Genomic DNA, 15,500 nt, shown 5'->3' with positions numbered 1-15,500 from the left:
CACCCACCCGTAGTAGTGCGAGGACTGCGACGCTCTCATTGTGCTTTCTGTGACGTGTTACAATGTGCGCTGCAATAGAAAATCTCGCCTCTTGTGAGGCGCGTTCTGTGGTTAGGTTTTGGTTGAAAAAAAAAAAAAAGCCAATTAAAATCCATCGTCAACTGTGTAAGTGTACGGACATGGAATAATGAGTGAAGGCCGAGTGAGGCAATGGTGCACACACGGCCAAGCGAACCCGACAGCTTTTGGATGGTTTAGGATGGGAGGTGTTCGATCACCCACCATACAGCCTGGATTTGGCGCCGAGCTACTATCACATCTTTCCAGCAATGAAGACGTGGCTTGCTATACAGCGCTTTGACACTAACGCCGAACTGCATGCCTGTGTAAGCCAGTGGTTGAAATCGCAGGCGGCAAATTTCTACCGCGACGGTACTGAAAACTTGTGCCATGGCAAGATACGTGCCTTAATTTGCACGGCAATTATGTGGAAAAATAGCTTAAGAGGGTACCTTTCAAATGTATATAATACAATTTGGTTTGTTCATTCTGTTACATTTTTTTAATTTCAAAATGTCTGTTATTTTGGACAGGCGTCGTATTAACCACTTCCCGAATCAACATGAATTATTACCTTTACATATAATATGTAAAAAATGGATCAACTCGAACCATCTCGGGCACTGATATTACTTACGTCCTGACTCACATTAAGGCGAAATACTTCTTTGTAATATAAATCATTGCACAGAGCGGTTCTTTTGCACTCGGTTGATCTGTATGATTGAACACCAGGTGGGTGTGTTTGTTACTTTTGTAACAAATTTCATGGCATTCTTCAGTATTATGGCAACCAGGGAATTTAGGGTCACTACTTTTCCGCTCGGTTTATTAAATTGTACTTTTGTTTTGTTCCTGTTCGATAACACATGTCTAAGAGTTTCTACCAAGGATAGTATACTTTTTCACGTCATACGTCATTGTATTTTTGCAGTTACTGTATTTTTAACTGTGCCCGAAATAACTCGGATAATCCAGAAGGAGTTTTCTAGCTCCTATAACTCTCTAAATTTATTTATAAACGAAACTTTGAATTGATCATGAAAGAACACATTTATGATAGATTTAAAGTATGATAAAATAAAAAAGTGGTTTTTTGTTGGTTTTCTTTTTCTCTACATAGAATTTCACCGCTTAATGGTTAAAAGAGACAGCGAAACACAACTATCCTACGTGTGGAAAAGACAATCTATTGTGTATCACTGAAAATTGCATATGTGTAAATTACATATATATGTATGAGTGAAACTAAAAATACCGTTGCTGTGTATATACATTCTTGAAACAATATCATTCATACATATGAATAAAAAATAAATAAATAAAAAAATCCAACTCAATTCGAACGTACACTAATACAACACTAGAACGACCAATCATATTCTTTTACTAACTTTACGTTTAACAAAAACTCAAGATTCGTTACATGACACAGGAATAGAACTTTATAATAAATTGCCAAATTGTGTCAAACAAATCCCAAACTTGTAGTTTAAAAGACACCTCAAGCTGCTGTTGCATAAACATCTTTCTTATAGTTTAGAGGAATACCTTCAGTCTGATCTTCCTGTATAATATGAAGATTCACTTGACTGTTGAAATACGGCACAATTAATTTTTCCTAAATACATTTTTAATATATTATTATTGTTACATGTATTTGAATTATAATATTTGTACTATTAACTGTAATAATGTCTCTCTTTATGAAGCAATGAATGCAGAGATAAAAGGCGGAAAATGAAATAAATAAATAAATAAATAAACTATCTCGCAATAAAAGGATGTCCATAAAAAGTTTTTTTTTAAACTTACTGCTCAAACTAATATTAAATAACACGATCTATACAGTAGATTAATATCTAAACAGGTCATTATATAACTTCAAGAAATTATTAAATTACTTCATATTTATATCACTTAGAAACTACAAATATACTGTACATATCTGTGAGTAAATATCCGCATATATATATAATTATTGCAATGTAGATTATAAACATTAATATATATCCTCTTGCATTTGTCCTAAATATCCTAAATATCTACCTCAGTGATCGCCAAACAGTCGATCGCGAGCTACTAGTAGCTCGCGGGGACATTTTCGGTACATCGCGTTAACGCTCTGGTTGGCTAACCATGATTCTTCCACTGAGCTGACGCTAACGACAAAAGGTTGTTTCTCCCGCGCAACTGCCATTGTCAGCCTCATCTCACAGTTGACTGTATACGTGTGGAGTTGTGCATGATATGTTTTCCGTGTGTATATTAGACATTTGCTAACTTGGATAGTTTGATGTAATATTTACTTCAAATAAGTTTATAGACAATGAATAAATGTAAGATTTAAAAAAAAAAAAAAAAAAAAAAAAACTTGGTATCTAGTTCTTTTGGTTGGTTAGCTCAGAGTAGGATTTGAAAACGGTAGTGCAGCTCAGAAGCTTCATAAGTTTGGCGACTACTGTTCTACCTGCTTTAATCATGAACGAGTTCCATACTATTCTGCACAAACCTTCCTGTAATATGGTCGACTGAATGATTAATAAATCAACTCAAATTAAATCGGATTTGATTCAACATTGAATATACGTAGGTGAATGCCATTCAATTTCAAGTGTGCGTTTTTTTTTTTTTTTTTTTTTTTTTTTTAAAGTATTATGTTGACAACAATAAAATATACTATATTTCTGATGCTTCTACACGACCAGTTAGCTTTCGTTTAATCCATTCTATAAACTGAAAACGAAAAATTTCTGTCATACGGTAACTTCCACCATACGTCAAGGAATTTTTTGCAGAGTACACGCTTAGAACTTACAATCTCAGGCAAGAGTAAGCGATGTAAATGTCTCTCAGGGAATGATTTAACTGAGTATGTCTTCTTGACCCAGCGTCTTTTTTGTTTGTTTGTTTGTTTGTTTGTTTCAGAAGTTCTATTTGTCCTCATGGTATAATTTTAAGCACTTACCAGGATTACGAGCAGCCGCACACAAGCGTACAAGCCATGAAAAAAAAAAAAAACCCTCTGTGAAATGGTGTGAAGCTACCATTTTCATGTACAAGAAAACAATTTTGCTCGGTCTTTACTTCGGTTCAAGTCATTCATAAGTGAATTTAGTGCTAAGTTGTAGGGTGGCAATGAATATCCACAAATTTCCTACATCAGAGGTTTGTAAATGTAAATATTTTCTATTACTTTCACCTACTACTGAACTAAGAACGGGCACTTACAGTACTTACAAATTAACTTTTCTTCAATTTATTATACTTAAGTAAAGTCTCAAAATTTACCTGCAATTTATTCTAAATTACACGAACTATTACCCAAAGAAATTTGGAAGATTTTATGGGACAGATTTATGAGCGTCGCCTACGCTCAACCAAAGGCTTTCCCCAACTTTCAGCATTGAAGGCCACAATCACGAACCGCTTGGAGTATAATTTCGCTATCTGATGACCCGTAGTGATTCCTTGGCACACATCATTTTACTAGGCTGGGCGTCATCCAAGCGCAGCTGCTATCACCGTGGCTGATGAAGTTCTCGCTCACCAGGCGTCTCTATTCTCTATTTTTACTTGGGAAGCCAAAGAAACCGATCTACTGTCACTGGGTCCTTTTATTCTTGTTACAACACACCATTTTGGATGTGGCATGTGATACAGACGAACACATCCTTTATTCGAGGCAAAGCGACTGTGGGGTTACTGTCATTTGGACGCAGTATGGACCATTTGGTTTTGTTCTGAGGAAGGTGTGATGTCCAAAACCTCACATTTTTACTCGTTTCCACTAATGACTTTAACTAATTTAGGCCCTTAATCTCTTCACGTAATTACTGCTATAATTATTACTGTGTTATATATACTCTGCTATAATTATTATAAACATGGTGATGACTCTTAACAGATCAATATCTTTTAACCTCCACCAGTAACAAACACGTTTTCAAAATCTTTTGAGCTCAATGGCCGACGATTATGCCTGTTAGACTAAGGGAGGGTGATTAAGAATCTTCATCCCGTCGAAATTAAAATACCGCTAATTTTACAGTAATTATCTGATATCTTCAAATAGATAAAAGATAATTGAAATATGGAACAAGAGCGCCCTAGACAATATTATTTTGCGTGAGGCACCGTTATCACAAGTCACCTAGTGGCTTTCCGTTTCCACCTGTTTAGAAACGCGAAAATAAATGCCGATTTTCAAAATGGCTCGTAATCGAAAGCAGATAAGTGAGTCGTGATAACGGTATCTCATGTAAAATAATATTGTCTAGGGCGCTCTTGTTCCACATTTCGATTATCTTTTATCTATTTGAAGATATCACATAATTACTGTAAAATTAGCGGTATTTTAATTTCGCCGGGATGGAAGAATTGGAGGAATGAGAAAGTTGGGAGTACCCCGAGAAAACTCATTATGTTGTTCAGGCCCGAGGATCGAACCAGGGACCTCACCCACCAGAGATAAGAATCTACCACTAAGCCACCGTGACCCTGCAAACATCTTTCCAAGTTTTTGGGGAGGAACCAGTGTTTAAAGTGGGATTAAGCATACTTGCATAATCCCACCAAATTGATTTTATTTATTTTGAACTAAAATTCTACTGAGACATCAGTTATATCTGACTGAAGTAAACTTTCTCGCGTATTGATCAAACACAGTTTAAACACTGAGAGGAACAGCTCAACAGATCGACAACACTGACTATATTTTCTAAATAATACGCGGTGAGGCCAAAGTAAGGATACACATCCAATGAATGATTCGTTCAATACATCCTGCTCTGCCTTCAACCGACGTTGTCATTCGATGCGGAAGACTTGCGTTAATACGTTAATATGACAATAAAAAAGTGATCCTTCCTACGAATTTTGGAGACTATACGATGGGAATAAAGTATCTCCAAAACGTAAAGGTGCATGACAAAATCTGTTTTCCACAATTTGTAGCATTTAATAGAAACATACTGTGAATTGGTTGGTGATAGAACGGTAAATTCAATGAACTACTCGAATTTAACATTTCATTTGGTTCCCGGTGAGAACTCATGTGGTTCGGATCTCATGTTAAGCTGTAGATCCACGTCTGACATAGCCTCGGTGCTGAAACGGATGCTAAGTTCCTAATCAGCCAACCAATACAACATTATTTGAATCTTTAACCTTTTCACGTATGATGGAAGAAATGAAGCCAGATAACTGATTGGAAATATTTAATGCTATTTGAATGAGGAAGCTTGGTTTTTGCATGAAAACAATGTTAGGTGCCAAGAGTTACTCTTAACCTTTTCAGGACCAACAGGGATTTCAAGAAAATTGTGGACCTTTACGTTGGCCGCCCTAGCACCCCTTCTAATTGTCACAGGAATATGAACAATATCTCGTTGTAAAGCGTATGGGACACATACTCCAACAAACTAACTTTTGTGCCACTCATGCTAAAACTGTAGAAGATGATGATTTTTTTTTTTTTAAAAAAATGATATTTTACTGTTTTTGGAAATGGCTGGCAACACTGTTACTTGTCGTACGCAAGAAAAATACTTTCATGTGTACGACAGACGTTAGGTACAATCATCTAAAAAAAATGAAGGGCGAAAGTTCAAAATCAAGTGACAAAAAATTCCAAACGTGTCCCCTACGAATCACCCTGTACATAGTTTTCGAAATATTTTGGTCTACCCTGACCTTGGCAGCTCCAGCGACGCCCTTAACTGCCACAGAGATATGAGCCATACCTCATTGGAAAGCTTATGAGACACAAATTCAAACGATGTAACTTTTGTGCACCCTGTGCGTACGACAAATAACAGTGTTGCCAGAGCCCTAGAAACTTCGAAAAAGTTTATTTTTCCCGACATTTTTGACTTTCTTCTTTTTCTTCTACGGGATAGACACGGAAGGCACAAAAGTTAACTTGTTGGAATCTGTGTCCCACAAATTTTTCAATGACGTATCGTTCATATCTCTGTGATGGTTAGAGACGTCACTAGGGCTGCCTACATCAGGGTCCATCGAATATATACAGTATATATACAGGATGATTCTAGTAGATACGATGTTTCAATCTTTTTCTTTCTTCGTTGCTACTGTATCCTCGCCTTTCATTTTTCGTATGATTGCTCCGAATGTCTGATGTACATGTATCATTATTGTTTCCGGCGTACGGCAAATAACAGTGTTGCCAGCGTTCCACAAATTTCAAGTAATGTTTTAATAAGAAAATATACACTGAAAAAGAGTAAATTCAATAACCCTCCCTTCGCCCCTCGTAAGAACAATTGCCATACGCAGGATATTCATTTATCTTTATCGATACTACTTTTTATGCTTGTAACTTCTTTGGCGGTAAGTTCTCCCAAATGTAGAGCGGGAACTAAAAACATCCAACCTACCCCTACCCTTCCGCTGTAGGACCATCGGTGTGGATGAAATGTACACCGTTGGGAAGTTTTATCCTTCCTGAAGAGATAGACATCTGAATAATCTCTCTAGGTTAATTACAAGCTGAGCTACAGAGGTTTAAACTGCTGGCTCAGCAGCTGAACCATTGGTCCTGAAAAGGTTAATATTCCTTAATAAGTACGAGGGTTGCAGCACTTTTCTCTCTTACTTTCTCGTAACTTTGGATTTTATATTGAATTATACAGTCCACTTAGAAATAATGAAGGAAGGAATTCGTTAATTTGACTTCTGTCTCATCCTCTACTTTGTAAATTGCAGAGATTATGTTTTGAATATATATATGTCAAGCCGGTGACCTCTTTAGGGTTTCATTTGTGGATTTTGTCACAATGCTCCTCCTAGGCTTTTAGATGCGCCTCCTACGCTAAACCCTGTTCGGCGTGAGCTCTAAATTGCGATAAACAAAGCCACGTGAAACTATTTCGCTGATTTGCTGTTGTCCTACTGACGCTTGTATTCCTCCGCAAAATAGTTCATATTATTACTTTTACTATGAAGCTCCATATAAAACTGCTACATTATTATAAATGATAAAAATATAATACGGATTATCTACTAATGCTGCAATCGAGTGTGGCTAATGAAACAATAGAAATAAACACTAAGCATGCGCAGTAATTATGGCGCCAATTCAACTGTGGACGCGTGTTCTGCTTTCAAGCCTGAAAGACGGCTGGCATGAATCCCGGTTCCGCGAGTGTTATGGTGCAACAATATCACTAAGCAACAATTGTTTACCAGCGAAATTCAAATATTTTTTTAATAATCTTTCCAGTTTTTTTTCTTTCTTTTCTGCTGCTGCTCTAAGTATCTGAATAACACGAGACAGTATTGTCAAAATGCACGTGCATAATTTGTTCCTCCCGTGGGGAATGGGAGTGATACATCACTAGCCAATCGTATCTGTGACAAGCGGAAGAATACAAATATTTTGTTTATCGGAGTTTAGAGCTTACGCTGAACAGAGAATAGTATAACAAATGATACTTTTGATAAAGTGGACGCGTTCAAATATCTAGGATCAATATTAACAAACGAAAACCGTATTCATGAAGAAATTGATGTTGACTAACAGCAGAGAATTCGTGTTCTTAATCAGTTTAAAATTCTTGTCGTCCCGAATTCTGTCAATATATTTTAAAGTATAAATTTCTAGGTATTCGTCTCAGAATCGTTCTCAAATACTTTGAAACTACAAAGTATTTGAGAACGATTCTAAGACGAATGCTTGGACCCAAGAGGAACGGGAATGGGGAATGGCGGAAAGTTCATAACGAGGAACTACGTAATTTATATCTTTTACCAAGCATTCGTAGGGTCATCAAATCTAGGAGGTTTATGTGGGCAGGTCATGCAGCCAGAATGGAAGTAGGAACGCTTTCAAGGTTTTAACTGGAAATCCAATCGAAAAACGACCATTAGGAAGGCCTAGGTGCAGATGAAATGACAATATTAAGATGGATCTCGCAGCAATAGGAATACAAAGTAGAAAGTATATCCAGTTGGCTAAGGATAGAAGTCAGTGGAGAGTTTTTGTGAACACAGCATTGAACCTCCTGGTTCCACAGGCCATAGAGTTAGTCAGTTAGGGTTTTCGACCAAACTTCACCTGTTTTTTTTTTTCTATGTTATAAAGTACTAAAGGAAAAGCTTAACCACGTCGTTGATAAAAGGTGGGCAAAAAATTTACCCAATATACTTTAGCAGCATTGCAATAATGTTCTGTAATCGTTGTCACTTAAAGTTATTCAGTTAATCACATTGTCGCAAGAGAGCATCACTTGCGTTAATCTGTTGAGCCGTCTCGCAAGCAAATTATTAACTTTCTGCAACTAACGTATAACTAACAGTGCCACTTAACGGTTCGCTCACTTAAAAGTCCGTTTCATTTAAATGGTTCAGTGGGTCACTTCTAATAGTTATTATCTCGCCACTTGCCCACCAACAGCGTACTGATTTACAATATGTAGGCTATACAAAGTGATAAGCTATGAAAACGATTATTCTAGTATGCTATGCAATTTTATGGAGGCGTAGTTATATTCATGAAAATTAATTTCTTCTAGCAGGAAATGGACTCTTTCTGCCTTAGAAAGTGTTTCTTAAGGAGTTACACTAATCTGTGCAGATCGATTTTAGGAGGGCTCAGTATAAATATAACGTATGCGGACATATGGCGTAAAAACTGCAGTGCATAAAACACACATCAAAATGTGCTAGGTAGCCCTAAAAAGCAAATATGCGGTAAAGTTCCGCAGTTGACCCCAAAAATATCAAAATTTACAGAAAAAAATTATACGAAAATTAAGTAACAGACAAACGAGAAAGGTAATAAATATCGTCATTATACGGTGACTAATCACGGAGAAAAACGAAGTTTAATCTTGGACCATACGAAGATGCGTAGTGAGGACATATTATGTAAACTGACAATAAAGAATAATGTGTCAATATTTTTGACCCACTTTTTAATAACTAACCAAGGAAGTGTGCGATGCAATACGGGAAAGAAACTTGTCGATTGACTCTAGTAACACAAGATAGCAGGGACGTACAAAGAAATTTATTCTGGGAGAACCAAATTTAATATAGGATTAAATATATTATACTGTCAAATTACCTTTAAATTAGACTAAATTTACAGAAAAGTTGGGATTTCTAGGGATGCGGACCCACCGCTGCGTATGTCGGTCCTTGGCAGTGACCCACAACGTATCGCCCCTTCAGTGCTTTGATGCTATTCTATTTTAGGAGCCATAAATTTGTAAAATCTACCAAAGAAATATGTGAATTGATATCACAATAGCATTGTATAAGTAATCAAAATATATCGGGGTCTTACCTTTTATATGTATCATAAGGTAGAAATATGAAATGTAAATTGTGCTTCTTACCACGTAGTACTTCATAAAGAAGACATGATGAATTAAAGTGCTATCTGAAGACAGTCTACAAAGTGATCATAAAAATGCCACGAAGCTGTGCCACATGCAAAGCCATGTGCATTGTTATGCCATATGAATTGTTTTCCCACTATCCTCGTTAATATGTATACCCACCATCACTGACGCACCTTCTCCCTATGGATTTACCCCAGCGCAGGCTCCCTACCGTGTTCCACCCTGGTTAAATAGCATTCGTGTTTTTCAGTTGCCAACTAACCGAATTTAGTTTGTGTTTTATGCACTGTAATTTTTATAACAAGCTACATCCCTTCCTACAGTAATAAGGTACGGAAACAAGTTAATAATTCCATTGAAATATTGTTTTCGTTATTTCTGAATACGACAGAGTTTTGCAACATTGAACAGTTCAAAGGTACTACTTTTGCGCAATACAATATGAATGCATACATAGTTTAGGATTTAGATTTCTGGGCTTTCGGCATCTAAGGCCATTTAGCCCTTTACGATTTGAGGGATGACGTCCCTTGGCGAGCACACAATCCGGGAAAAGGGAAGGAAGGAAGCGGCCTGGGACCTAAGTTAGGTACCACCCCGGCATTTGCCTGGTGTGAATGAGGAAAACCCAGGAAAACTTCATTCAAGGTGGCTGGCCTGAAAAAGCGTGTTACATTTTTTCGACCGAGTGACCCCACTGGGAATCGAACCCGGGAACGCTCGCACCGAAGTAAAGAACAAACTTTCGACTTCGTGCTTCTACCTTATTGTACATGTAAGAGGTATGATCTCGATATATTTTGATTACTTATATAATCCTATTGTGAAATAAAGTAACAGATTTCTTACGTGCGATTTACAAACGTATGGCCCTATAAACCGGGACAGCACCTACTCTTTACCTTACTAGGTATACTTATACGTGGAATCTGAACCACATGAGCTCCTGCCGGGAATCGAACCCGGGTCTCCCATGCCAAAAGCGCGTACGCTAACCGCTTAGCCACGGAGCTCCAAGTAGTAGTAGTAGGAGGAAAAGGAGTAATAGTAGGAACGGGTTAGAAGCCCCGCAGGTGGTTTTGGGTTCTGTTCTCGACATAAAATGGGGCAAATTAAAGACTTCCCCAAATTTTTCCGTACACTTTACAATCTCTGGATCCGTATAGTAAAACTGCACTGTAATTATCAATCGTCCTCCCGATGAAACTGATTCCCTGGTTCCAAGAATTTTTTTAAAATCAAAGGTCTCTAAAAGGGATAGTAACTCGTTAAAATTGTATATATAATCCTGAGGTGTCATTCGTAAGGGTGTCAACGCAAAGGAAAATATGCTGTTTTATTTAGCAATAATTGGTATAGCACTTTGTTTGCTTCAGCTTTTGTATTGCGTTACAATCTGTAAAATTTTGCAAAAACCATTATGGAATGAGGCTCCCGGTCATTATTGGTCGCATTCAGAATCGTTCTGGCGCGTGACTAGAGCCATACTAAAGAGTATGACTAACATATGTTTCATGCAGTAGTCAGGCTTTTAGTAAGACGATAATCACACGTGACAATGACTGAATACGGCCCTATCTTTTCATCATACAAGAGACTTCTGTAATCACCGTACTCCAGTAGAAGCCACAAAATAAGATAAATTCGCTGGACCCTATGTAGAGTCGTTTTTGCGTCGTACTAAGAATTTGATAAACATGTAATTCTAATTCCGTTTCTCGTAACATAATGGTGATGTTACCCACAAATTATGTTTCAAAAGGCCAGCCACGACTTTTCTGCAGGAAAAACTAAGGACGGACGAACAGTTGTCTCTTACCTCGATTACTCCTAATGTGTTTGGACAGCCCTCTGGAATAGTCGTTGCTGGCCTTTTTCAACATAAATTGCGATAGTGACAGAATCGAAGTAATTTCCATGTAAGCATGCAGGAGAACGGTCAATCATATACAGTTGACGGAGGGTAAAATGAATCATTTCTCTCACCATACCTGCTCGAGCTTTCCCTCACTATCTGACTGGGAACAGATGAACAAGTAATACCGACCTACTTCGACATAAGCTATCCTACAGCCAACAAAGACATTAACCAAGTCAAGAAATTAGAATCGAACGATGGCGTCTTTCTGCGGCACTGGATCCTTGCAATTCATAAAGTCATGGTTTAGTTTAGAATGTTACTAAATATGTTTAAGATTACATACCACAGAAGCTTTCTTATTTGAGTTAGAGGATGGCGGTGGTGGAATTATATCCAATTTGAGAGGTCGCTGCTGTTGTTGATGCTGTGAAGATGGCTGCTGCTGCTGTTGGTTCGTTGTTTGTTGGCCAGATGGCGGGACTGAGGTTTGTGTTTGGAGAATACTTTCGGACTGCGCGTCTTGGGTTGACGTTGAATCATCGGGTTGAGTATCACAGCTAATAGGATCAGAAATAGTGTCTGAAAAAGAACCAAGTATCACAGTTAGTTACAATAAATCATTTCAGTGAAAGATCAAAGAAACTTAGTCACGTGTTGAGTATATTTTATAGATAAATAAAACAGCATAATCATTCAACATTACATTTCAACTATGAACTAAGCGAACAGAAGCTCTCACAGCTCACGTTCTGTCTCGCTCAGTGTTTTAAGTCAAGTACCGATAATCTGATCTTCTTGTTCACCTCAACCATAGGTTGGTGGGCAACGTGGAAATTTTAAATCTTTTGTCTCGCTTCGGAGAGCTGTTTTATACTTTGGTAAGGGATAATCTGATAAAATAATTTAAGGAAGCAGTTGAGAATATCCCAAGAGCATTTCCAGAACGAACTTAAAAGTAATTATTTTTTCTTATCACCTTCTACAGATATTACTTTCTATTTTTTCTTATTACCTTCTTATTGTCTTCTACCAATGGTTCCATGTACTTTATTATTATACTCATTAAACACTTCTTCTAATATAGTTATCCATTTATGATTTCCATCACTACTAAATTTTTCAACATGTTTTGTTTACGAGTTCTGTTAAAACGTTCTAGGATATGTTGTTTTACGAAGACACATGCTCAAAATGGAGGGCTTAAAATTGAAAAATTCGTAAAAAAAAAATTCTCTATGACTTACGGTTTCCGAAACATGGCTCCTTAAATCTTCCGAAATCCGAACTCTTTTCGTCAATATCCCGGGAACAGTAAGTCATAGACAGATTACATTGATGTTGTTGAATACTTAAGAGGATGTGCTTGAGGAATTAAAGGCTGGGAGAATTGAGGTGTCAAAATGTATTGGTATCAAAAATAATAACGGAGCAACATACATGATACGAGTTTTGACTACTTCCCTATCTGCCATTAATACCTTATTACAAGAGGGCGAGTTCATCTTTAAAAGGTGTCACAGGGTAGAACAATCTCGTACTAACCTACATCTTCCATTCTGGTGCGAGCGGTGTCAAGTATACAATCAACATGTGACTGCTAAATGTCCAAATGTAAAATGTGGATACTGTACTGGCAATCATGAGACCAAAGACTGTCTGAATACATTAAAACCAAAGACTGTCCGAATACATTAAAACCTCCACAATGTTCTACTTGTTCAAGTGACAAACGTCCGACATATAGCTATAAATGTAAGGCTAAACCGCCAGCCAATCCGGATCATTCTGAGATGACCGTACCACAGATTCAACCGTGCCTGTATCACAATATACTACATCTTCATTAATTGTTGAAAACTTTCTTCGATACATTACCCTTATACTGCAAAATATCTTTCCTTTTCAACGCCAACTTATTCGCGATCACGTTATTGCAGCGACTTCAGCTATCTTTCAAGTCAATCTGTATGCTACTTACTTCGGACCTTCTGTTCATTTTCACATCGTACTCAAAGACACAGCAGTCTAACTCCATAACGTTGTATGTAAATATGGCTCTTACAATTCTTTTTATGAGCATTGTGTTGTGGCGTCCAGAGCACATCATTCATCACTTTCCATTAGTCATAAATTTCTAATAATATATTTCAACAATACTCCGTATATTCCACAATATTTGCTTCTGCACTTTTTACTATCATTGTTTTTTGCATCTCGGTTATTGTTTTATATGTGCATCTTTATTTACTAGTTTAATATTATTTTTGTAACATTTGTTTAATATGTTATTATTGTTTATGTATATTTCTTTCCCAGCTCATTGACCATCTATAAATTAAATAAAGAATAAATGATGATCACAAATCCCAGGCCAAGAGAGAGGGCAAAACTCTCTAGTGGCAGATTGTAATGAACTCCTAGTTACTCAATTGCTTTACAACAAAGAATGCTCTTCCACCAATTGATTTCACTCAACTTCCTGAATAAAGAAATAAAGTACGTATTAATTGCATCTACTCAAAAAAAAAAAAAAAAAAAACTAAGAGGATGATACCAAATAGTAATCGGTGCCTAATGGCCAAACCAGTAGCCAGTTGGACAGTGGCTATCGGTTACTATTTGGTACCAAAATATTCACCGTCCTCTTAGGTACTGATTAACACGAATATCATCTCTCTACCACTTACGGTTCCCGAGATGCGGTTCCTTAGATCTCCCGAAATCGGAACTTTCTTGGCCAATATCTAGGGAACGGTAAGAGTGACGCGGAAAATTTCATCACTTCTTTGAGATAGTTTTTTGATGCTCTATCGAATGGAGGACTTAAAATTCAAAAATTCGAAAATAACAGACACACACAAACACACACACACACACACACACACACACACACACACACACACACACAGACATAGAGAGCTTTTTAAGGAACTTTTTAAGTTTGTTGGAAATCACAGACACAGAGGATGCATATGGCGGATTTTATAAAGTAAATGGAAGCTGTGCAAGTAATGAAAGTTACACAATCAAGATGTCCCAAACAATTCTCAGATAGCTTATGTGAATCTCATACATGATTGTTTTGTTCTGCTTCTGTTATTGAGAAGAAAGTGCTAGTTGGTCACTAGAAAATAACTTATCATCGAATATGTTCCGCTTCAAACAAGTAGCCCTATCTTGACCAAAATATTTTTTAAAATGTTTGCTTTGGTATTCTCCAACACAGCTTTTACTAAATAAACAATATTCGTTATGATCCATCATTTGCATTGCATTAATAATTATATTTTCTATATTTAACAGATGAATGTGATGTAATTGTATTTATTCACCAAAAGAAAAAAAAAACTATAACTTAAAACTTAGTCTTTTAAAAACAAATATATGATCTACATACACTATGTCGCCAAAAGTCACGGACACCCGATACTGTTGGTTTGAAAAGCACCATACATACAACTAATAGAATGTCGGGCCTTCCTTTGCTTGAATCACAGCGTTTACCCTTCGGGGTAGGCCAGACACAAAATTCAGGTACCCTCCATACCATAACGAAAAGGTCACGTTTGGTTGCTGGTCGAGTGCGTCTGGCACGCAACCGATGCTTCAATTCATCCCAAAGATGTTCTACAGAGTTCAAACCGAGGATTCGCTCCAGCCAAACAAGCATTTCCACCTGATTGTTGTCAAACCACGACTCAATGCTTCGTGCTGTATGATGAACAGGTGTATTATCGTTTAGATACAGAATGGGGCCTGTCCCAAACTGTTTTCATAGTGTCGGCAGCGTGATATTGTCAAAAATGTCTTCGTACACATCAGAAGTCATCGACCTGTCAAATCAAACTTACAGAACCAACCCAAACCAGGAGAAACAGACCCAATCCATGACACTATCACCACTAAATTTCACGGTTGACACAATACACTTCGGTTAAGTACCTTTCGCCAGTCATTCACTAGGTTCGTACACGCCCATCAGAGTGTCAGAGCAAGTTTCGTGGTTCGCCACTCAATGTTATTTTTTCGCTGCTTTAAAGTCCAATTATTGTGCTCTTTGCACCATTGCAAACACATTCGCGCAATGGTGCGTGTGTTTGAGGTCTTCTTGGCGGAATCTCAACCATGAGAACCAAATGCTATCACGTCTCGGCGGACAGTCTTGTCACTGACCTGTGTACTTGAGCTGAGACGGAAGTCCTCTGCCA

General features: G+C 37.4%; 1 protein-coding gene across 2 annotated transcripts in view; it reads right to left on the bottom strand.

Moving 5' to 3' along the window:
* Positions 1-15,500, bottom strand: part of LOC145674663 (uncharacterized) — a 583,703-nt gene that overhangs the window by 26,114 nt on the left and 542,089 nt on the right. For both annotated transcript variants that reach the window (XM_081744885.1, XM_081744886.1), the window contains one exon: positions 11,636-11,871. In XM_081744885.1, coding sequence (XP_081601011.1) covers positions 11,636-11,871 — 236 coding nt within the window. The remainder of the gene's footprint in view (positions 1-11,635; positions 11,872-15,500) is intronic.

Source organism: Thermobia domestica, chromosome 17 (assembly GCF_964235325.1).
Source record: "Thermobia domestica chromosome 17, izTheDome1.hap1.1, whole genome shotgun sequence".
Classification (NCBI taxonomy): domain Eukaryota; kingdom Metazoa; phylum Arthropoda; class Insecta; order Zygentoma; family Lepismatidae; genus Thermobia; species Thermobia domestica.
This window is presented reverse-complemented; position numbering and strand designations above follow the sequence as displayed.